Source organism: Equus asinus, chromosome X (genome assembly GCF_041296235.1).
Source record: "Equus asinus isolate D_3611 breed Donkey chromosome X, EquAss-T2T_v2, whole genome shotgun sequence".
Lineage (NCBI taxonomy): Eukaryota > Metazoa > Chordata > Mammalia > Perissodactyla > Equidae > Equus > Equus asinus.
In genome coordinates, this window is record NC_091820.1 from 6,734,598 (window position 1) to 6,757,242 (window position 22,645).

General features: G+C 48.2%; 1 protein-coding gene across 7 annotated transcripts in view; it reads left to right on the plus strand.

Annotated features, from left to right (window-relative positions):
- SHROOM2 (shroom family member 2) overlaps positions 1-21,570 on the plus strand; it is a 132,084-nt gene extending 110,514 nt beyond the window's left edge. For 3 of the 7 annotated variants that reach the window (XM_070502349.1, XM_070502351.1, XM_070502350.1), the window contains 4 exons: positions 2,556-3,080; positions 4,213-4,384; positions 11,813-12,085; positions 14,692-21,564. In XM_070502349.1, coding sequence (XP_070358450.1) covers positions 2,556-3,080; positions 4,213-4,384; positions 11,813-12,085; positions 14,692-14,958 — 1,237 coding nt within the window. In that variant the 3' untranslated portion in view covers positions 14,959-21,564. Of the gene's footprint in view, positions 1-2,555; positions 3,081-4,212; positions 4,385-11,812; positions 12,086-14,691 lie in introns of all 7 variants that reach the window. The other 4 variants (XM_044768156.2, XM_044768155.2, XM_044768157.2 and 1 more) reach the window with 4 other exon arrangements.
- Positions 21,571-22,645: the final 1,075 nt, after the last annotated feature.

Here is a 22,645-nt window from a genome sequence, read left to right on the forward strand (position 1 = left end):
CTCAGAGACACTCTCCTCCTGACTTCTGGGGACTGATTTCTTGAGCCTTAGCTGCCCACCTCGTCTCCTTCCATGTCTCGTCTCTCCCTCATTCCAGTCACCTCTATGGATCACAAGCGTGCATGTACTCCCTGCCGCTGGGGAGCTGGCCGGGGTGGAGGGCGGCGGCCTGTGTCTGCATGCCATGCCTTCCTGGGTTCAGCAGACAGTTACTGAGCAGCTCCTGAGTGCCAGGCATTGGCTCGCAGCGGGGATGCCGAGTGAAAGAAGATCAACATCCCCACTCTGCGGGGGTTCAGAGTAGTCGTTCATTCCAAACAAACATGCATCAACTCCTGTCCTAAAACTGGGAAGCCTACTTTTAAATCTCTTAAAATTCTCTGAGGGTTTTTTGCTTTTAACTACAAAGTAGATCTAATGGCCAGCAGTGTCTTCAGTCACTGTCAGTGGTAGTTAGAGATTTGATCGCTCCCAGAAGTGTTAGGGGAGGCTTCCTGAGGCCCGTTTCTGTGTGGGAGCCTGTGAGAACAAAGAGCCAGGAGGGCTGCTTCGGGGTCGTTTTGACTGGATCAACTGCAGCACCCATGTTTGAGAATCTCCTGCGTGGGTCGTGAGGTCTCTCAGACCCAGAATGGCATGCAGGCTGAAGGGCTCCCTCTGGAGTGGGGGTGTGAGCAGAGCTGGTTGGACTGTTTAATGTTGGGGGCTGGACTGCCGTGAGCAGCAGGTGAGTCACCTGGAGGGAGCTGGCACTCTGAGAGAAGCTGCGTCACGGCACGGAGAGGTGGACCGGGACTTGGCATACCCGTCCTCCTCTGGCCCTCTGGGTCCTGCCTTTCCATTAGGAACTGGAGAGATCCGGTTGCGGTAAGGTCGAATCCACTGGGTTTTGTCCTCATTTTGAAGTAAAAGTTCATCACACTTTTTTCATGCAGAAGTTGGGACAGTTTTCAAGAGGAGTCTGAGACGATTTGTGCTTAGAAATGCCCAGGGAGAGATGCTTCGTCGGATAGTGTATGTCCACCCGGGGAGGATTTGCTTTCTCTATGTCTAATATGTCTTCCTTCACTAGAGATCAAGTTTCCACGAATGGGGGAAGGTGCAAATACAGGCTGACTTAAAAGTCAGGAGAAGGTGATCGGTGGGTTTCTAAGCATGGAATGAAAGGAATGAAGAGGAGTTCTTGTTTGTTTGTTCTTGCTTCAATAAGATGCCAGAAGTTTCCTTCTGAAGGTTAGCATATCTCAACAGTATTTACCACAGAGTTAGACTGTTTAAGGGTCTCTACTGGAGGAGAGAAGAAAATACAAAATTATTTCGTTTTAGCCCGCATACCACACCCTCATGAACAGGGAAAGAACCGCACTGTGTTCCCAGCCACCAGCGAAAGGGTGAGAAACAGCCTTTAATTTAGAGCACCGGAGCGTCCCTTGTGCTACATAAAATTAGGTCCCTTAGGGTCACATGGTAGAAGTGATGTTTGGCTCACTGAGTTAGGAACAAGTCTGGAGTTTGGGTTATGTGATTTTGGCTTGTTTTTCCTTCCCTCCTGAGCACCATCAGATGGTTCTCTTTCTCCAGTATGTCCTTTAAAAATACTTGAAACAGATTCTTGTGCCGGTGGCCCTCATCCGCAGGGTCCCCAGCTGTGGTCAGTGAGGTGAGACTGAGGGCGCCAGCTGGCACTCGGGTTGTCCCAGATGACTAAGCTGCTTTTACCACTTTCTCTCTCTTCCTTGTGGGAGTTCAAGGTGCTCTTCCAGCTCCTTTCACCGAGAAACTTTTTTTTAAAAAAAGAAAAATGTGTCCTTAGTGAGTCATTTAAAATAATCCAGAAGCAGTGTGTCTGTGTTTACTGCTGGATCCCTATCGCACTGGTATGAAAAGCCGTGCAAAGGGCAGCTTGAAGTGTTGGGTGGTGGAAGACAAGTGGCGGGTTACACCCAGTGTGCACAAGCATCTGAGGAAGCTTCAGATTGGGGCCAGGGAGCGGGTGGCACTCAGCGTCCGCTCAGTACATAGCCATCCTGTATAGAAGTCCTCCCTCAGCCCCGAGGGCTGCGCAGGCACCCATGGTGTGCACCGACGCTGTTTTGAGAGCCCCTGACCAAAGGCACTGATGATGATTCTGTGAAAAATGCCTATCTGTTGCAGGTTTCCCCTACAAAAGAAAATTTAACTGAGCAGGGCTTGTTAAGGTTTGCACTGTCATTGATAAGAACAAATGAGTGTTACGCCATCTCCTATTGGTAAGCCCCAGGGAAACGCCCTTGGGCTCCTGTAGGGGTGTGGGTGACTATTTGAAAATGGAAAGGCTCCTAGACACTGAGGGTCAGGATGCCAAGTTAGGGGTAGCAGGGAACTTCTTGACCTCCTCTCCCCATCCTGGGACATGCAGTCACAGAGGCTCCTTCCAGCGGGGTGGCCTCAGTCTTTGAGTCTCAGGGTTCCCTGTCTGTAAGGAGAGGCGAGGGGGCCGACTGGTTCTAGTCCTGGGTAGGAGCCTGTGCCTGAGTGCACTTTGTGTTTTCAGCAGACGGCTCTTGTCTTAGCAGAATCGAGCGGGTGATTGACAACAACACCACGGTGAAGATGGTGCCCATCAAGATCGTGCACTCTGAAAGCCAGCCAGAGAAAGAGAGCCGCCAGGGCCTGGCCCGCGCCACCGAGCTGCCCGAGCTGCCCAGCGGGCTGGAGAGAGACCAGATCAAGACGCTGAGCACGTCCGAGCAGTGCTACTCCCGCTTCTGCGTGTACAGCCGCCAGGGCGCCGAGGCTGAGCCCCAGCCCCCCGGCGCCCTGGCGCCCGCCGCCAAGGGCAGCCAGGCCTCCCCTCCTGGGCTCAGCTACGTGAAGGCCAAAGAGAGGACGGCCGAAGACCTGAAGTCGGAGGAGCTGGCCCGAGAGATTGTGGGGAAGGATAAGTCCCTGGCCGATATCCTGGACCCCGGTGTGAAGATCAAAACCGCCATGGACCTGATGGAGGGGATCTTCCCCAAAGACGAGCACCTCTTGGAAGAAGCTCAGCAGCGGAGGAAGCTGCTCCCCAAAATCTCCTCTCCTAGAACTGCAGAGGAGAAGTGAGTAGATGCTGCCCTGGGTTCGCCGTTTGGCCGTGGGTGGTTCTGCTTAAAGGGGGAGGGGCGTATCTGTTGTTCTGTTTTCCTGATTGCTTTGGGGGCACAGATTTTCGTAAGGACTGCCTGATGCTTAGCACTTTTTGGCTTTTTTGTGACCCTCGCGAAAGAGAAGTTAAGGCGTTAGGAGGAGTTAAGAAGTTAAGGAGAACCCGTTCCTGGGGACGATGGGCTGCAGGTTCTGGGAAAGACAGGAAGATACTGCAGCTCCTGCGCTTTCTTGGCTGGAGGCCAGTGTGGTTTACGGTGATCCGCGCAGGGCTCCTTTCTCACAAGACAGCAGTTCCCAGCTGGGGGCCGTCGTCTCCCCCCAGAGAACAGTTGGCAATATTGGGATACAATTTTGGTTGTCACATCTGGGAGAGGTGCTTCTGGCATCTACTGGGTGGAGACCAGGGATGCTGCTGAACATCCTACAATGCACGGGACGGCCCCCACGGCAAAGAATGATCCAGCCCGACGTGTCCCTAGTGCTGAGGTTGAGAAACCTGTCGTAAGAGGAGTGAAGGCTTAGACTACTGAGTATGTGTGTTTGTTAAAGAGGAGATATAGATGTCGGTATGTGAGTGAATGAATTGCTTTTGATTGGTTTTGTAAATGGCACATTTCATCCTCTCTCATTCAGCCCCCTGCAAAGGTGTGTGTGTGGTTACGCCTGCCCTGTTGTTGATGTACACCATATCCGTAGGTATCATTTATTGACAGGCCGGAGTGCCAGTGCAGTGCAGCAGGGGCAAGACGGACCAAAGCAAGAGGGGGCAGGCGTGGCTGCTGGTGGAAGGTGCAGGGGGCCTGATCTCTTAGAGATGGCCTGTGGCACACACATCTACATAGACCTCAGGCTCCCTGTCAAGACCATCTAAAAACTACATTTCACAGACTTTATGTGTATCCATATGGCGAGGATTTTTCTAACCTCATCACCTACTTTTTTCCCTCCTTATGCTGTCTCATCTCCCTGGCTGGCGTCCTTCTGCTAGCACCACCATTTGCTTGTCACAACCCAGGTTGTGGGGCTATGGGCTTGTCTGTGCATACGATCACAGCTAATTGAAGTCCCAACATTTTTACCCAGGAAGGAGGAGCCAAGTGTGCCGGCGGCTGTGTCCCTGGCCACCAATTCCACCTACTACAGCACGTCGGCCCCCAAGGCAGAGCTGCTGATTAAGATGAAGGACCTTCGGGAACAGCAGGAGTCTGAAGAGTCCTCAGGAAGCGACTTGGACCACGACCTGTCGGTGAAGAAGGTAGGAAAGCCAAATCCCGAACGAGAACGTGCCAGGCGGCGGGCAGTGCACTTCTCCACACCCAGCGTGGGCCCCGCATCACTTGTCTGTGGGCATTTGTGCTTGGCTTTATGCAGGACAGTGACCTTTGGGGCAATGTTAGTAAGCTCTTTGTGGTTAAGTGTTCTTTTCTAAAATTGGGCCTTTCCACCAGAGTCTCTCTGCCGTTTTGTAATGAGATCCAATGTCAATTAAGTGAGCACCATTCTCTTTCATTTTAAGTTCAACTGATATGTCTCTCTGCCCCAGTTAAAAAGCAGGGGACTTAAGTGTGTGACCTTCAACAAGTCATATGTCCTCTTAGAATATCAGGTTCAAATATTTGTAATCAGATCATCATAAATCCAACAGTGGGTTGGAAAGTGCTTTGTCAATCAAAAAGAATCATTTTGGGGGCCAGCCCTGTGGCATAGTAATTAAGTTTGGCACACTCCACTTTGGTGGACCGGGTTCACAGGTTTGGATCCCAGACGCAGACCTATACCACTTAGCCACGCTGTGGTGGCAACCAACATATGAGATAGTGGAAGATTGGCACAGATGTTAGCTCAGGGCTAATCTTCCTCAGCAAAAAAAAAGAATCATTTGATCAACTCCAAAAACTTGCCCAGGCACTTCAGGATATAGCAGTAGACAAAACAGAATAGAGCCCTTCCTTCCTTGAGGGAGCTTATGTACTCACAAGATGGATAGCCAATGCATAAACAAATGTACAATACAGGATCAGCAGACTGGCCTGTGGGCCAAACCTGGCCCACCACCTGCTTTTGTAAATAAAGTTTTATTAAAACACAGCCACATTCATTCATTTACATATGGTCTCTGGTGGTTTTGCACTAGAGCAGCAGAACTGAGTAGTTGAAATAGTGATCATATGGCCTGTGAAGTCTAAAATATTTACTGTCTGGCCCTTTACAGTGAAAGTTTGCCGGTCCTTCATCAGGTGACTAACACATCAGGTGGTAAGATAATTAAAACAGAGTGAAGGAATAGAGAGAGACAAAGGAGTATGATTATAGAGAGTGCTCTGATGAGGTGATGATTGAACTGAGACCTGGAGTGATGTGAGGGGCAGGCCTTGTGGATGTCTTGGCATGCCAGGGAGGGGAGCCAATAAGTGCAAAGGTCCTGGGGTGGGAGCCTCGTGGCATGTTGGAGAAGCAGCAGAGGCCAGTGGCTGGAGCTGTGTGGACAGGAAGGAAGAATCGGAGATAAAGTCTGAATGAGGTCAGGGACTAAATAGTAGCTCTTCATGAGGTCATGGTAAGGACAGAATTATTGCTGTTAGTGCAAATGTCATTACTACTATATTAGCTTTAAATCTTCATGGCATGTCAGCAGACCAGACCTGTGACATCTAGGTGATTACCTGTTTTTACAGGAAGGACTTAACATAAAGAGATGAAGGAATTGCCAAAGAAAGTTTCATAGGCTAGCATGTGCTGTTTATTCCAGGGGCCTTCAGTGCCAGGAAAAGAAAAGGAGGGAACCAGCATTTTTATGAACGTTTGCATATGCTTAGCACTTTGGAAATGGCTTTCATAAAAAATACTCATTTTTTTTACAAGACTTTTACAAGGGATTATATTGAAAGTCTGCTTATATCATTAGTGATTTTTAAAATGTCACTGTTTGATTTCAAATATGATGGACAAATGAGTTCCAAAAGAAATATTGTGACCCACGCATAAAGGAAAATGACTTTCAATTTAGGAAATGATAGCTTTTTGGTTCAAGGCATTAAAAAAAGGAAATGAAAGGGGCCCCCCCTGTGGCTGAGTGATTAAGTTCGAGCGCTCTGCTCCAGCGGCCCTGGGTTTCGCTGGTTTGGATCCTGGGTGCAGACATGGCATCGCTCATCGGGCCACGTTGAGGCGGCATCCCACATGCCACAACTAGAAGGACCCACAACTAAAAATATGCACCTACGTACTGGGGGCTTTGGGGAGAAAAAGGAAAAATAAAATTAAAAAAAAAAAAAAGGAAATGAAAAATCAGAGTTTTGTCGTGGGTCTCTTAGAGGCCCTGTATCTGGCTCAGGCTGCTGTTTGCTTTATTCTGGTTGCACTTTCCATTTTTTAAAAAATAAACAATCAGGGCCAGCCCTAGTGGCCTAACAGTTAAGTTTGGTGCACTCTGCTTCAGTGGCCTGGGTTCAGATCCTGGGCGCAGACCTACACACTGCTCATTGAGCCATGCTGTGGTGGCAACCCATGTACAAAATAGAGGAAGACTGGTACAGATGTTAGCTCAGGGACAGTCTTCCTCAAGCAAAAAAAAATAAACAATCAAAAATGTTTTTAGTTACTCTCATAAAACTAAAAAAGTGTACAGTTTGGACACTTGTCATTCAGCCCATGCCCTCGATGCAGAGAACTCCGTTCTTAACGGTCCTCTTCTGTTTTCCGTGATGTGATGGAGCTGGGCAGCAGCCCACCATGGTGCTGCCTGATGTCATCTGTGCTGCTCTCTCCATTTGCTTTGGGAGGCACGAGAGCTAGGATGCTTCCTCACCATAAATGGCTGCTTCAGAGTTGAGAGGAGTTATTGTGAGCTTGCCCACCCCACCCCCCTTTGATTACATTCTTTTTTTTTCTGGTGAGGAAGATTGGCCCTGAGCTAACATCTGTGCCAGGCTTCCTCTATTTTGTATGCGAGATGCTGCCACAGCATGGCTTGATGAGTGTTATGTAGGTTGGTGCCCAGGATCCAAACTCGCAAACTCTGGGCCACTGAAGTGGAGCACTTGAACTTGACCACTATGCCACTGGGTCGGCCCTATCGATTACATTCTTAAGCTGACTGACATTTTTAGTTCAATAAGCATATGTTGGGCAATTTCACCATAAGCAGCAAACACTATAAATCACAATTCCCTGTGGCGTTAGTGACTCAGTAATCCTGCTTTTCTTCTTGATTGGACACAGACAACTTTTCTCCCTTCTTTCCAATACCCACAGATTTACTGTGTCATGTGGTTGTGCAAAGTGTGCACAGGGGAGAAGAGGAGGTGAGTGCCGTGCAGGTGTACTTGCTTGGCCACTTAATGGTAAAACAACAAGATTCCTAGACCCCGTGCACTAGAAGCTCCCAGAGGGCCCGAGGCTGTCAGCGTGACAGCGTCACAGGGTGGTCACAGAGCCCAGTGCCAAATCAGGTGACCTCCTGTCTTAGGAGAAGATGGAAGACGGAGTCCCCAGGCAGGGATGCAGTGAGGGAATTGTGGTAGCCAGTAGGAAACGTTACACTAGGAAGGCAGAATATGTTTCTATACCTGGGGCAGCTCCGGTGGACTGCCCAGAAACCGTCTCAGCTGAGCTATGGGACTTTTCAGCAGAACCAAAGATGGCTGATTGGTTGAAGTCTGGAATCTTTGAGGGCTATGGTTTTTTCCTGGAACCAAGAGCTGGGTGCAAGGCCCAGAGGGGAAAAAGGCTTTGTTTCCCCCACAGAATGGAGCAGAAGGCAGGTATCTGGGATGAACCAGGGCCTACCCGAACAGAGAGGTGAGAGGTAGCTGTGTGCCTGCTGTGAGACCCGGGGGCCAGCCTCTGCCGTCGCATGCCCTTTTCCAAGGCCCCCTGGAAGGCTGCGTACTTCAGAACATAAGTGGACAGGCTCATGGGCTGCTTGGTCTAACATGGCGAAGCCTTCAGCACCCTGCATATTGGTGATTGGCATTGGTTGATGTGCAGCCCTGGGCCAAGTCTCCTCTCAAAATCTTTTTTTTATTTTTTCTTGTCTTTTTGAGGAAGATTAGCCCTGAGCTAACTACTGCCAATCCTCCTCTATTTTCTGAGGAAGACTGGCCCTGAGCTAACATCTGTGCCCATCTTCCTCTACTTTATATGTGGGACGCCTGCCACAGCGTGGCTTGCCAAGCCATGCCATGTCCGCATCCAGGATCCAAACCGGCGAACCCTGGACCGCCGAAGCGGAACGTGCACACTTAACCTGCTACGCCACCGGGCCGGCCCCTTGTCTCAAAATCTTTGAAAGCCGATGTCTGTACTTCATGTAATGGCCCTTTAAGGAAGAATAGGAAAGTTTTCTACTAAAAATGTATGCAAGACTTATAAAGGAATTCGGACTCCTTCCAGAGCGCCCAGTTTCAAGTTAGTCCAGCTGATACTGTAGGTTTTAAAGGCGTGTCTTTGTGCATTGGCATGAAATCTACATTATGATAATTACTGGAGAACAATGAAACTGAAAAATTACCAGTAGCACTGGCTAGGGGTCCTCAGACATCCACAGTGGTCTAAATTACTGGAAGTATTCATTCAGCTGAGGATTGGCGTCAGGCAAGAATTTGGAAAGTTCTCCATCCCTGTAATCTATTTTGTGCTTTTCCCTCAAGTAATGAATATCTAAAATATGGCCACATTCTCAGCTATGGGGTTTGAAGTTGATTTAAACAGTCTTTCCAGATAGGGAAATAAACAGACACAGATACACAAGCGTGAACGCACACACAGGTACATACTCACCCTCTGAGAGAAAACAGCAAAGAAATCTAGATGCATACAGTCAAATTACTAGGGGAAGAGAATGTCTTGACATCCTGAGCAACTAAAAGCTGACCTGGAAAGGCCATTTGTAAATTCCTCGTGGTCTGTCTTAGGAGAGAAACCATGCCGAGTAATCAGCGGCGAGGATGGCTAGCCTTTTTTTTTTTTAAAGATTTTATTTTTTCCTTTTTTCTCCCCAAAGCCCCCCAGTACATAGTTGTATATTCTTCCTTGTGGGTCCTTCTAGTTGTGGTATGTGGGACGCTGCCTCAGCATGGTTTGATGAGCAGTGCCATGTCCGCACCCAGGATTCGAACTGACGAAACACTGGGCCGCCTGCAGCGGAGCGCGCGAACTTAACCACTCGACCACGGGGCCAGCCCCGAGGATGGCTAGCCTTTAAGACTGTCTCCCATTTCAATCTGCTGGACATCCAGACCTACTGATAAACCTAAGGCAGATGGAACCGAGAGGAGGCAAAGGCCCGGTTAGAGCTTAGGCCTTTCAAATTTGTAGACTTTTTTTTTGATACCTAAATGCTAGATGGCGGTTCCCTTTAAAAGCATGGTGCTGACGAAGACCACACGCGGCCAGGTAATGGGAAGCCAAGGGTCCCGCGCCAGTGCCGCTCCGTGTCTTCCTGCAGCTGCTTGTTTTCCATCTACACAGTCACGGGGATTGGGGCGCTTTCTAGCTGATTGTCATTTGTGACATCGGGGCAGCTTCTCATCCCTCACTTCCAGTATTACTGATAACTACTATGGACAGGGCACTTACTGAAGGCGAGCCCGGGGCTAAGTGCTTTCCCTATGGGAAGGTAATTCATCTTCATGTCGCTCCTAGAGGTAGGGGCCGCACTTCCCCTATTCAGCTGTGCACGTGTCCTGGAGAGCCGAATGCGACTTTGCTCCCTCCAGGCATGTGCCTTCTCTCCACCAAGCTCTGCAGACTCCATCTGGGGTCAGAGTGTGTAAATTGCCCCTGGGGAAGGGATGGCATGGACGATTTCCATAGGTCCACTGTATATAAAACAGTGCTGTTATAACAGAGTGAGCTTTCAAAGTCCTAAGGGGGGCCTGACCAGTGGCGTAGCAGGCTCCACTTCGGCGACCTGGGGTTTGCAGGTTTGGATCCCAGGCAGGAACATAGCACTACTTGTCAAACCATACTGTGGTGGCATCCCACATAAAATAGAGGAAGATTGGCACAGATGTCAGCTCTGTGACAATCTTCCTCAAGCAGAAAGAGGAAGGTTGGCAACAGATGTTAGCTTAGAGCCAAACTTCCTCACACCCAAAAAAGAAAAAATCCTAATGAACTTGAATATTCAAATTATTTAATCTTCGTTTTGGTTTGTTCACCTGCACACTACTTCAGTTTCGGCCCCCTTCCTGTGGGCTAACCCAGTGGTGTGGTGGCATCACTAAGCCCAGATAACCGTCATGTTGACAGACATGAGACTGGGTTAGCCGAGCGAATCTCGTGTGGGGCTAGTGGCAGCAGGAGTCCTCAAAGAGGACAATGTGTGTCTGACTTTTCTCCTAACCCCTGGCTCTTCATAATTCACTGTGTGGGGGCAAACGACCCACTGAATCTGCTGTGGGTGGGTTTAGGGCAGAGAGACGTCCGTGATCGTGAAGTGGTTTTTCCGGGGGACACTCTGCACTCGCCTGTGATACTCCTTTTGAGCCATCCCTATAGTTTTTCTCAAATATGATGATGAGGAAGCGGGTAATCTGCTTTGTCTGTCACTCAGATGACACTGTATGGTGCTGCCTCACTTCGGGATGGTGGCCGATTGAAAGGTCTTACACATTTTGTCTTTTATTTCTGCTCTTTAAGGATTACTTAAAGGACTGGTGGGAGGGGAGAAAGGGGAGTTAGTGTTTAATGGTCAGAATTTCAGTTGGGAAGATGAAAAAGTTCTGGAGATGGATAGTGGTGATGGTTGCATAACAATGTGAATGAATATCCTTAATGCCACAGAACAGTACACTTAAAAATGGGTAAGATGAGGGCCAGCCCAGCCCAGTGGCGCAGCAGTTAAGTGCACTCGTTCCGCTTCTCGGCAGCCCAGGGTTCGCCTGTTCAGATCCTGGGTGCGGACATGGCATCGCTTGGCAAAAGCCATGCTGTGGTAGGTGTCACACGTATAAAGTGGAGGAAGATGGGCATGGGTATTAGCTCAGGGCCAGTCTTCCTCAGCAAAAAGAGGAGGCTTGGTGGCAGATGTTAGCTTAGGGCTAATCTTCCTCCAAAAAAAAAAGGGTAAGATGGTGAATTTTGTGTTGTGTGTATTTTACCACATTAAAAAACGTGAGTCATTTATTTGCATTTTGGTCAAGTTGAAATCAGGAGGTTGTTCTAAAAGACTGTTTTAAGTTCATTGACATCTCTTTGTCTTAATTTTGAATTGCTAATTCTTTGTGGAGGACAATTTTTAATCATGGAATTCAGGACTGGACATAAGACTCAGTAACTTCTGTGCGTGCAAGTCTTTCAATTGGGAATTTCCAAAGTATGAAGCACAGGCCGTCACCCAGGCCCTGACACTCCTCACAAAGATGGAGGTTGAGATGAGATTCACTGAGAGCCCCGTGGGCCTGCTCCTATGTTGTCTGATTGCTAGGACCTTAATAGGATCAGAATAGGTTTATTTTTATTTCTAAATTAAATGCCAATGATTTAATCAGGACTCATTGTCCTTCCCCGAGTCTCATAAATCCTCTAGTATTTGCTGATGCAAAATAAGCTCTCCCCCCGTTCAGCTGAACTGCACACACATCACTCATGTTGACACCATGCGGTGCTGCAGCAGCTCGTGGCGCCAGGTTTGGGGTGACCCTAACGAGTGATCGCATGCTGCCCTGTGCCCCCACAGCAGGAGCTCATCGAGAGCATCAGTCGCAAGCTGCACGTGCTCCGGGAAGCCCGGGAGAGCCTCCTGGAGGACATCCAGGCCAACAGCGTGCTTGGGGACGAGGTGGAGGCCATCGCCAAAGACGTCTGCAAACCCAATGAGTTTGACAAGTTCCGGATGTTCATCGGGGACCTGGACAAAGTGGTGAACCTTCTGCTGTCACTGTCAGGCCGCCTGGCCCGGGTGGAAAACGCCCTCAATAATTTGGACGACAGCACTTCTCCTGGTGATCGGGTAGATACAAACTCTTCTGACCTGGCTATGGCGGGCTGGGGACGTGGGAAGGTTTTCCTTGGGGTGTTGTGAGTTAATGCCTGGAAGCCTCCCAGAGCTCCTGCGGCGGCCTGTCCAGTGAAAGATGCTTTCGAAATGTTGTGGGCTCTCTCCTCCCTTTCCTTGTAATGGCGGGAAGAAGGTCCCGCCAAGGAGCAGTGAGTTGGAGCCGTTGTCATTGGACGGCAGGGCTGCTGTGATCCTCAAGAAGAACTGGGGATTCTTTTTGACATCTTTTCATAGATTCCCATTGATCATTACTAATAATTGTCTCTTCCTAGAAAATAGACTTTTTAACTTTTCTTGATTAAGTAAGTGCTTAAATGGAGCACCCTCTCCCTGGCAAATTGTAAGCACTCAGTGATAATGATATTTATTATTACTCCTGCTTTTACTTAACAAGAGTGCAGATAGCAGTCTAGAAAGAGTCAAAGGACTTGCCTAACTTTTCTCCCTCTCCTGAGGTGTGCAACTTGGGACATTTCTTAGTGGGTCTATTTTTCAGTTTTTTCACATGCAAAATATGGAAAATAATATCTACCTTATTGGCTTTACTTCATAATTATTGATAAGACATCGTAAGTTCTCTAAAAGGAGAGCAGAAAAGGCCCCCTCCCCCTTGCTCCGGAGGAGGTGGTTTCCGGTTACGTGGAAAGATCTTAGCGTAGCTTTGGGGCTGTTGCTCTTCTGTGCTGGGCCAAGTCGTTAGTAACCATCGCTGAACATACTATATAAGGGTTTAAAAGGTAACTGGGGCTTTTGACCCTGATCCCCTTGGGTTATGTTCATATTCCATTTTGCTGTTTTTGCCATCTTTGCCACATTTATCTGAGAGAACTTAGGAAAATAACATGAACAGGAAAGAGAGACTTGCTTGTGCGTAATTGAAATATCAAATTCTCAAGTACTGATTTAAATGAAAAAATAGTATTGCCTTTGCATCTCAGCTCTTGTTTCATCCATCTTTCCTTCCCTGTGTGTGGAACCGACAAAGGCTTATGTAGAATTTCGGGGAGATAGAAGAAAGCGCAGCCCTGGGGACCATGCACGCGGTCCTTCTGGGGACCAGACTCCGTAGCCCTCACTACGTCCTCGGTCTGTTTTGGAGATGAGGCGTGGGCAGGCTGTTATCCCCTTGGCTGTGCATAGCTGATGTGGCTTCACCTTCCTGGACCCGAAGGGAGTGTTCCATTGCCCCGGCCAGCTGCAGCGCAGGGGTCCGTCTCCAGTGTAGCTGGCGCTGGATGAGAATCGGTGTCGGGCAGCTGAGGCTGGGGAAGCTAAGGTTTTCAGACAGACTTGGTAACGAGCTAAAAGACGTGGAGTCGGGTTTTAGAAGGCTTCCTCCATCTTTCCAGGTAGAAAGTGAACATGTGGGCAGATGCGGACGCCTGAAGTCCTCCCCTCCAATCTGCAGCTTCCAGTCACCAGTGAGCCGGCTGATTTTAATAGCCTGAACTGCATTTCTAGAATCAGTTAACGTCTTTTCCCTTTTGGTTGGGATGCATGGCTTGGCCTTGCCTCTTTCCATGAAAACCCACTGTATCTTTGTTTCACAAGCACCTGGAGATCAAGGTGTCCCACAGAAGTGGGCAGGTTGTGTTTCAGAAGCTGAAAGGTTGTGCGGTCGGGCACTTCGGAAAGCCACACGCCGACAGCAGTTTGTTTTCAGCCACTGTTTAGGCACAGTAACAGCCCATCTCTACCGAGCTCTTTCTGTGTGTCGGCACTTTGCAAAGTGCTGCTGCATCGTGGACGCTCATGCGTGGCCAGTGGTAAGCGTCCGTGGCTGAGCCGCAGAGCTGTGGGATAAGTGAGTGGCTGTCCTGGCGCTCACATAAAAATCACGTGGAGGAAAGGAATTGCTGGCATCCCCCAGCTGACAGTTGGAGACATCTAATGCACTCCTCTCTCCTTGCTTAGTTCTCATTAAACTTGGAGACTGTGGGGAAAGCAGATGCGTGCTCTGCAGGCAGAGAGCGCGACTGAGTGCTGCGTTTGGAGAATAGGGTTGTCTGTGTCCCCCAGAGCAGGAGCCTTGGAAGGAGCTAGGGAACCTACCTCACGGCCCTGCATCTCACTCCTCCCTCCCACTGCTTCCTCCTCGTCCTCTTCTACAAGTCCACTCACAGCCTCCTTCTTCTGCCAGAACGCCTTAGAAATCCTGCCCTGGAATTTCTTTAGAATCTATCCCTTTGCCAACTTTGCCGTGATATTGACACAAAAAGGCCATTAACACACGTAGAATCTCTAAGTCCTTTGCACCTTTTGAGCATCTCGAAATTCTGTAGTTTTTAGTTCCTTGATTTCTCTTCTGCTCGTCATGGCTATTTCTGCTGGCCATTCGAGGCTGGTGGGAGGAATGGGAGGTGGGAGATGTACTTACGGGAGGGCTATGCCCACGTCCCCAGTATTTCTGTGCCGATCCTATTGGGTCTCTGGTCCCTAACTTTGGTGGCATCAGGGTCTCCACGGGACCAGCTCCCAGAGTTGCTGGGGTTTTCAAGGCATTGGCCAGAGCCCCTGCTTTAGCCCTGGTCCTCAGCGGCTTGTTTCTCTCTCCACAGCAATCGTTGCTCGAGAAGCAGCGGGTCCTCATCCAGCAGCACGAAGACGCCAAGGAGCTCAAAGAGAACCTGGACCGCCGGGAGCGCATCGTGTTCGACATCCTGGCCAGCTATCTCAGTGAGGAGAGCCTTGCAGACTATGAGCACTTCGTGAAGATGAAGTCAGCCCTCATCATCGAGCAGCGGGAGCTGGAAGATAAAATACACCTGGGTGAAGAGCAGCTGAAGTGCTTGTTTGACAGCCTTCAGCCCGAAAGAGGCAAATAAGAAGGCCGTCCCTGGCGGAGGCCGGAAACCGGGCCTTCGAGCCGCATTCCTGAGGATGCCAGTGAAAACCCCAGCCTGTATTTATATCTCGTAGAGAGACTCCTCCGATAGCGAAATGGCTGTTAGAAGAGCAATAACTTCCGTGTGTTTGGGATGATTTATTTAATTTTTCAGTTTCCCTTTTGAATGCTGAGCAGAGTGGCTCGCTGTTAGCCATTTTCCTTTCCCAGTAACCACTCGTGGCACTAGGCTCCAGTGGACGGCAGGTTTCCACAGTATAGACTGTGGGCTCCGGTCCCGTAGTGCATGCAAGTGGCCGTTTTGAGCAGTAGGTCTGCCCTTCCTCCCGTCTTCACATGCTTGAACCAACCACTCAGGAAGCAACCAAGTGAGTCTTGTAGGTGCATGAGGGGGAAACCCTGGCACACGTCTTTTGTGATCCATCCAATGCATAGGCCGCCATGTTTTATCTCTGTCCGTCCAACGGTGTGGAGCATTCATCGTCTGTATCATATAATGATGTTCTCTGACTTGGTAAAAATCACGATGATGATGATAATTTATTAACATTTTGGAAAGGTGAATAGTTTCCAAATGGTTAAAAACCAACTGTGAAATGAACAACCTACATGTTGGGTTCACTCATTCTAAAATTGCCACTTAAAGAAATAGTGTGCATGCTTTAAAACACTCACACACAAAGCAAACAGAGAGCTTTAGTCCTTCTCACCTGACATCACGGGTCAGATGTTTTCCTGCAAAGTGAAGTTACTTGGGGAAAATGTGTCTAGTAGTAATGTGCTTGCTAGATATTTGTTTCACGAGACCAACAAGATATTTCTTAAGTTACTTTTTCCCCAGAACATGTATTTTGTGTGTGTGGTCATTAATGATAATTGGCTGCTTTTCTCTCTTTTGCCTCTTTAAATCTGTTGCCATGCCATGAGGGCCACATTCTGTTTACTGTAAGAAGCCTCGCTCTGGTATTTCAGAGGTCCCATGGGCTGTGTAACTCCTAAACCTGATCTTTCTGTGCCACAGAGTTTCTGTGCTATGCTTACTGGTTGAAATTGCAAGATTCTAAAGAAAGTCTATTTACTAAAAAAGCATTGTCATGCTGTCAATTTCCAGTGGACTTGGAGAAAAATGAAAAGGATTTTTATCCAAAATGTACAACGAACTCTCAAAACTCAACAGTAAGAAAACAGCCCAATTAAAACAGGGGCGAAAGACTTAAATAGAAACTTCACCAAAGAGGATATATGCATGGCAAATAAGCACATGAAAAGATGTTCAACTGCCAACGGCTGCGTTATGACTGTCTGATTATCTAATCCTTGAAGGGCCAGTGTCTGTCTTCACAAATGCTCATCTGATTAAATGCATGCTTAATGGTGCGAGAACCCCTCGGATGACGTCACGTTGAAGTAATATTCGGACAGTTTGATCGAGGGATCATTTTAATCTTCATTCTCCCTTATTTCCATAAAAGAAGTTTTCCAACAGGCAGGAAAACGTCCCTTTGTCAGCAGTGACCACCGCCTTACCGAAATACACACTCACACGCAAATGTCTTAAAGGACAGGAGTCCACGCTGCGTGAGCCCGAGGGGTGAGCTGGACTCATGAGCTACAGTGTTGACGTCGGTGCACTGCGCAGCGTGGTCCACACTGGCGGACTTCAGTGAGGCTGGCAATAAATGTTCTTTTTGGCAGCCCACCCACGCCAAAAAGATAAATGCCTTTTCAAAAAGTTTGTATTCCTATGAAATTAAGCTATTTCTGACTTGAAAAATCCCTGTTCTGCCTGTGAAGTGTCCTCCTCCTTTCCACCGGGTGTAGTCACTTGCTGTGAGGACTGGTCGCATCAGAAGAGGTGGAGCTGGCTGTCCACGGACCTCTGTCTTTCTCCCTTGGGGAGACAACCACAGTAATTTCAGTGGACTTTGTTTTTAATTTAGATAAAGCTTTTATCTGTGATTCTTTCCCCTCAAATACAGTATTGTGATCATTTTGATGATGTGTATGTAAAATGTGAGTAATAGAGTTTGTGTGTCTGTCCCCAGCCTTTAGATGTCCTTCCCGCATACGTAGCAACGTAGAGTGCTAGTCCCCCTTTCCAAAGCACGTGTAATCACCACTGTCCTGTCTGTCCCCGTTTGCCTCTTCAGTGTCTGGTTAGCGGGACCCAAAGATTGCAGTGAGTCGATGTACATAGCTTTGTATATAGTCATATTATTGCAGATAAAAGCAATCTGGTGCTCATGTTTGCCCTCGGCTTCAGGTGGTCGCTCATGCCTCACCCCGTGTCCTAGCTCAGCTATGGAATGCTCTGTGTAGCGAGATGTCAGTCAGGGGGCTTGCCTGTGGCTTTTATCCTGCAGTCCACCATGGAAAATGTGTGCAGATGTCCTGCTCGACACTGGCCACTTACCTCTCGATGGATCATCCTGCTTGACTTTAACAAAATAAATAGTGTCTTTGAGTGAATGGAGCATGTCTTTGATTTACCTCCATGACATCTTTTTTTAGTCAGAATATTATCACCATATGTCAGATTCTTAAACCGTTGATAAACTGTGGGCTGGATTCTATGTATGTCTGTGTGTAGCTGTTTGTGCCAGTCTGGTTAGGGCCAATGAGTTTGCAGTGGACACGGAGGTGTGAAGAACTGGGGCCGTTGATGGACTCCATCCCCCACACCGGTGTCTGCTACTACTGAGTAGCACTAAGGCGTCCTGGACCCTGGAGCCAAGCCCCTTCTGTCACTTCCTAGTCATGTGGCTGTGAGCAAGCGACTTAGCCTCCCCAAGCTTCAGTTTCCCCTTTTGTCATTGGAGAAGAGCTGGTGTGAGATCAAGTGAGCTGATGTGTGTTCCCCTGCTGAGAGCTCTCGCCTGCTGTGGAAGAGTGATCGCCTTGAGCAGTGGTGTCGTCATTCTGGTCTGGCCCCGGGGGAACCCTGCCCTGCCTCGGAGCGAATCTGTCCAACTACCCAAGAGACCTGATTTCTTTTGGTGGGTAGGATTAGAAACGCTTCTACTCTGGAGCAGATGGTTTGTGGGAGCTGAAGCTGCAATTGAGAGGGAGGGATTCTTTCTAATAAAAATTCTTCAAAATTAGAATATTTAGAATGGGAAAAAATTCACACAAATGAGAGATTTTAAAAAGTGGACAAATATGCATTTTGTTTTTGGCTTCTACCAGGCTGCTTCAGCTTGTCTAATTTGCATTCCTAAATGATCACGAAATTAATACACAAGGGCAATTCAAATGCAGCTCCAGGCTGCTGCTGGGATGTTGGGCTGTGCAATTGTGTGATCTGCTGATCCTGTGCCACCTTCCATGACCCGCTGATGACGGCGTACAGGATTTTGTCCCCGAGCACTCATGTGCTCATGCTGATGAACTGCATTGGTGCCAGTTTTATGCATGCTTTGGCGTGGGCCCATCAGGTTTCTTCAGGATGAGCTGTGTTGGGTACACTTGAGACATGGAGACCCGTCAGACACGTGCTCCGTTTTTAGACCTCTTTGCTGTCCTGCCACAGGTCTGTACCCTACAAGCACAGGCATTCTGAGTATGTTTTTTTTTTTGCACTTCCCATTAAAACCAATGCACGGTGTGTTTATTCTTGTATCTGCTGCGTCTTGAGTCACAGCGACCCACATAAACATAGCCCACTAAACCAAAGCTGTGTTATCCCCACTCTGCTGCCTCTCAGCCAATCCCCAAAATGCTCATGGCCTTTCAGTGCTGCCTGAGACAGGACAGAAGGAGTGAGATGGAGAAGAAGGCAGAGATGAAAGGGATGGTAGACTTAACTGAAGGCAATGAAATAGCTTGCTTTGGCAAATTTCACCAAAGCAGAAGGCTGTGGGAGCGCGTTGCTGGAGCCCGCCACCCCCCACCCCCCAGGACCTTGAAAGGTCCCTGCCGTGAGAAGCCCTGAAGTGTAAGCTTTATGAGCTCCCACCAAATAGCGTTATGCAACCAGCAATGGCAACGTTGAGAGGCGTCCCTGCACAGTTGACAGCACCGGCAGTGAGACCTATCGATGTCACATGTAGGGGGTGCTCTAAGGACACAACCTCTCAAAGTGAGGGAAATTTTTTTTTTTTTTTTGCTGGGAAAGATTTGCCCTGAGCTAACATCTGTTGCCAATCTTCCTCTTTTTTTTTTTTCCTCCCCAAAGCCCTAGTATATAGTTGTGTATTCTAATTGTCAGTCCTTCCAGTTCTTCTATGTGAGCTGCCACCACGGCATGGCTACTGACAGACAAGTGGTGTGGTTCTGCGACCGGGAGCTGAACCTGGGCCGCTGAAGTGGAGCATGCTGAACTTTAACCACTAGGCCATCAGGGCTGGCTGGAGAAATTCTTTAAAAAAAAACCCAAAAACACATTAGTTCTCTTAAAAGATGCCAAAGTGATGAGAGAGAAACCAGAGGGGCTGTTCAAAGTCAGAGGGAATGAAGGCAACCTAACAACAGGATGCAACACGTGATCTCAGATTGAATCCTGGGGCAGAAACAGGACATTAGTTGGACAATTGATGAAATTTGAATAAGGTCTGTAGATCATAGTATTTTGTCAGTGTTAATTGCTTGATTCTGATCTTTGTACTGTGGTTATGTGTGTTTCCATTTGAGAAGTCTGGGTGGCGAATATCAAGATGTTTGTGCTATTTGTAATTTTTTCTAAATGAAATTACTGCAGAGTGACGTTAAATTTTTTTTTTCAATTTTAAAGGAGGTTTTCCTTTTGCCTCATCCAAAGACTCTTTTCTCGCATGTTGTCGTAGCTCTAGCACTTTCATCAGGTGTCTTGAGCTTTAAAGTGGAGTTCCAATGTTTTCTCATAAACAGAATGCAATATAACCTGACTCAGCATTGGGTCATGCCTGCGTGTGTTTCGGACCCCAGCGCCTGTAACGCTTTATTGAGTTTGAGTTTCCATAAGACACTTGCTGGCTAAACCTTAAGCCCTCAAGGGTGGGTGCCGTGCTTATTTGTGCCACCTGGTACAAGTGGGTGACTAATTTATGCAAGATGATTAAACGAGTGAATAAGTAAAGCAGTGGGGCGGGATCTGGATTGCTGAGCAGCACTTTCCTCCTGAGCGTAGTGTATTGAGCACCCGCTATGTAGCAGGCAGGTGCGGTCACGCAGTGGAATCCGTGCTGACATGATGCACTGAGGGCTCAGGGAGTCACAGATAACTGTTAGTGGAAAAGAAACACAAGGATTGCTTTAGCTGCCTCAAAGTTAGGCCTCAGTTTTGCTTCCTGCACCTCTCCCCCTTCCCCTTCTCCCGTCAGCCTCTTCAATGGCGGTGTCCGGAGAGGAGTGTTGGGTGTGTCACAGGGACGGGGCATTGGGGGAAACCCAACGGGAAATGCAGGTTTCTTTTTTTTTCGTAAAGATTGGCACCTGAGCTAACAACTGTTGCCAATCTTACTTTTTGTTTTTGTTCTGCTGCTTCTCCCCAAATCCCGCCAGTACATAGCTGTGTTTTAGCTGTGGGTCCTTCTAGTTGTGGCATGTGGGATGCCACCTCAGCATGGCTTGATGAGTGGTACCATGTCCATGCCCAGGATCCCAACCAGCAAAACCCCGGGCCACCGAAGCAGAGCGCGCAAAATTAACCACTTGGCCACAGGGCCAGCCCCCGCAGGTTTCTTCTGAAGCATGCCTAGTGTCATTACTCTCAACCCTGAGGCGAGGAAGGAGGTAGAACTCACGCCAGGGCAGGAGCCGAGGAGGGATGCCGGTTCTCAAGGGCACCAATCAGGAGCAGCCCCTGCAATCTAAGTGCTGGAAGGACTCAGAATAGCCTGCTCCAGTGAAACGCTCCAAGGAAAACGCCTTTCCTTTTGCGCTGTCCAGTGAGCTTGGGCAGCCCTGCTGTGTATTCCCCTCCTCCAGACTCTCCGAGCGTGGTACCATTCCCAAGGCAGCCTGCGATAAAGACCCTGTGAACTCGTCATTCGGGCGCCCAAATAGATCTGAGCTTGGATTGCTTCCACTCGTGTTTAAAAGTTTAATACCAATGAAAATGCCAACGCATCTTGAGAGACACAGTTCCAAGGATGGCAACTGCTGTTGACAATGGTGGACTGAGTGTTGGCTGTAAGGGGCTCCCGTCCCCTGTGATGGAACAGAAGGCCCTATGCCTGTCTGTCTCTCCATATAAAACCATGGTCTTTAAGTTTGATTTTGTATAAATTTTTACCCGAAAACCTTTAGCGTGATAGAAAATATGCAAAAACATAAATACATGTGTGCAAGTATATGTGTGTGTACCCTCAGTGAACAGTATATATTTAACCACTGTTTGTGTTTAACCACATACTTGGCACTTGGACTCTTTGTGAAGAGCCACCTACCAATCACGACACAGCCAGCGTTAGATCGTGGGTCCCCTGGCTGCACTCTCCCCCCCGTCCCTTACTCCCGTCCCTGTGGCCCTGCATTCCCTATGGCCATCTCCACCCTGTGGCATGCCGACTGCCCCCAATTAGCTCAGGAGACATGGAAGCCTGTTAGGCCCTTACCTGTTAGGCCATTTCATCCCTGGAGTAGTCACTGTCCTTCCTGTACCGGGAGGGATGCGAGGCTCCTCAGAGGGACGTTGCCACGGAAGCTAGCATGCTCACATGTCTTCTTCCCCCCCCCCCCCGCCCCGCTTCCTCCTCTCTCTCCCTTTTTCCTGTTTTTTTTAAAGGAATGGGATTATGCTAATTACATATTTTTGAAATCAGCTTTTTATTTAGCAACATTGGGCACTTTTTTCCTTAATTCTTCAAGATAATGTTGCATTTCTGTGTAATATTCCATTATAAGGATATAAGATGATTTACTGAACATATTCTCTAACTGGGGTTTTAGTATTTTTCCTAGTTGTCCCAGTTGTAACCTCAGTTTTAAAGTTCATGGGGGGGGGCCGCCGCCCAGGGTTTCCCCGGTTCCAATCCTGGGCATGGACATGGCATCGCTCATCAAGCCATGCTGAGGCGGCATCCCACGTGCCACAACTAAAAATACACAACTATGTACTGGGAGGCTTTGGGGAGAAAAAGGAAAAATAAAATCTTAAAGTTCATTGGGAATGTTTTCATGTACATCTTTATACATATCTGCACATTTGCTTGTGATAAATTCCTTATCATAGAGGCAGTGGAAGCAAAGGACTCTGGAGTTTTGACTTTTGTATAAAATTTAGTCCCAAGTGCCATCTAGCTTATGAGAATGTGCCTTCCAGAAGCCCCATTTGAAGCTATCCTCGATCGTAGCAGGCCAACTTCTCACAAGTGGGGAATTAGATTCCATCCTAGCCTGCTCCCGCGTACCATGTTCCCACAGCCTGTGATCTAAGACTTCCCAGATGAAGGTCACTCTAGTTGCGGGTCATATCCACAGACTCAGGGCGTCTTTCCTACTGTGTTCGTTGTCAGTGGTCTTTCACAAATAGATCTTACCCACGTGGGTGCCACTTCTGCTAACACCTGCATGCATATGTTGCTTTTGCTTTTTTAAAAATGTCATTATCCTACCGAGGGTGAGCACAATGAAGTGTATTCAGGAACTGATAAACAGTAACGTACACCTGAAATCACACAATATTATAAACCATTATAATCCCAATTACTTGAAAAAAATTTTTAATAAAATAAAAATGTCATCTCCAA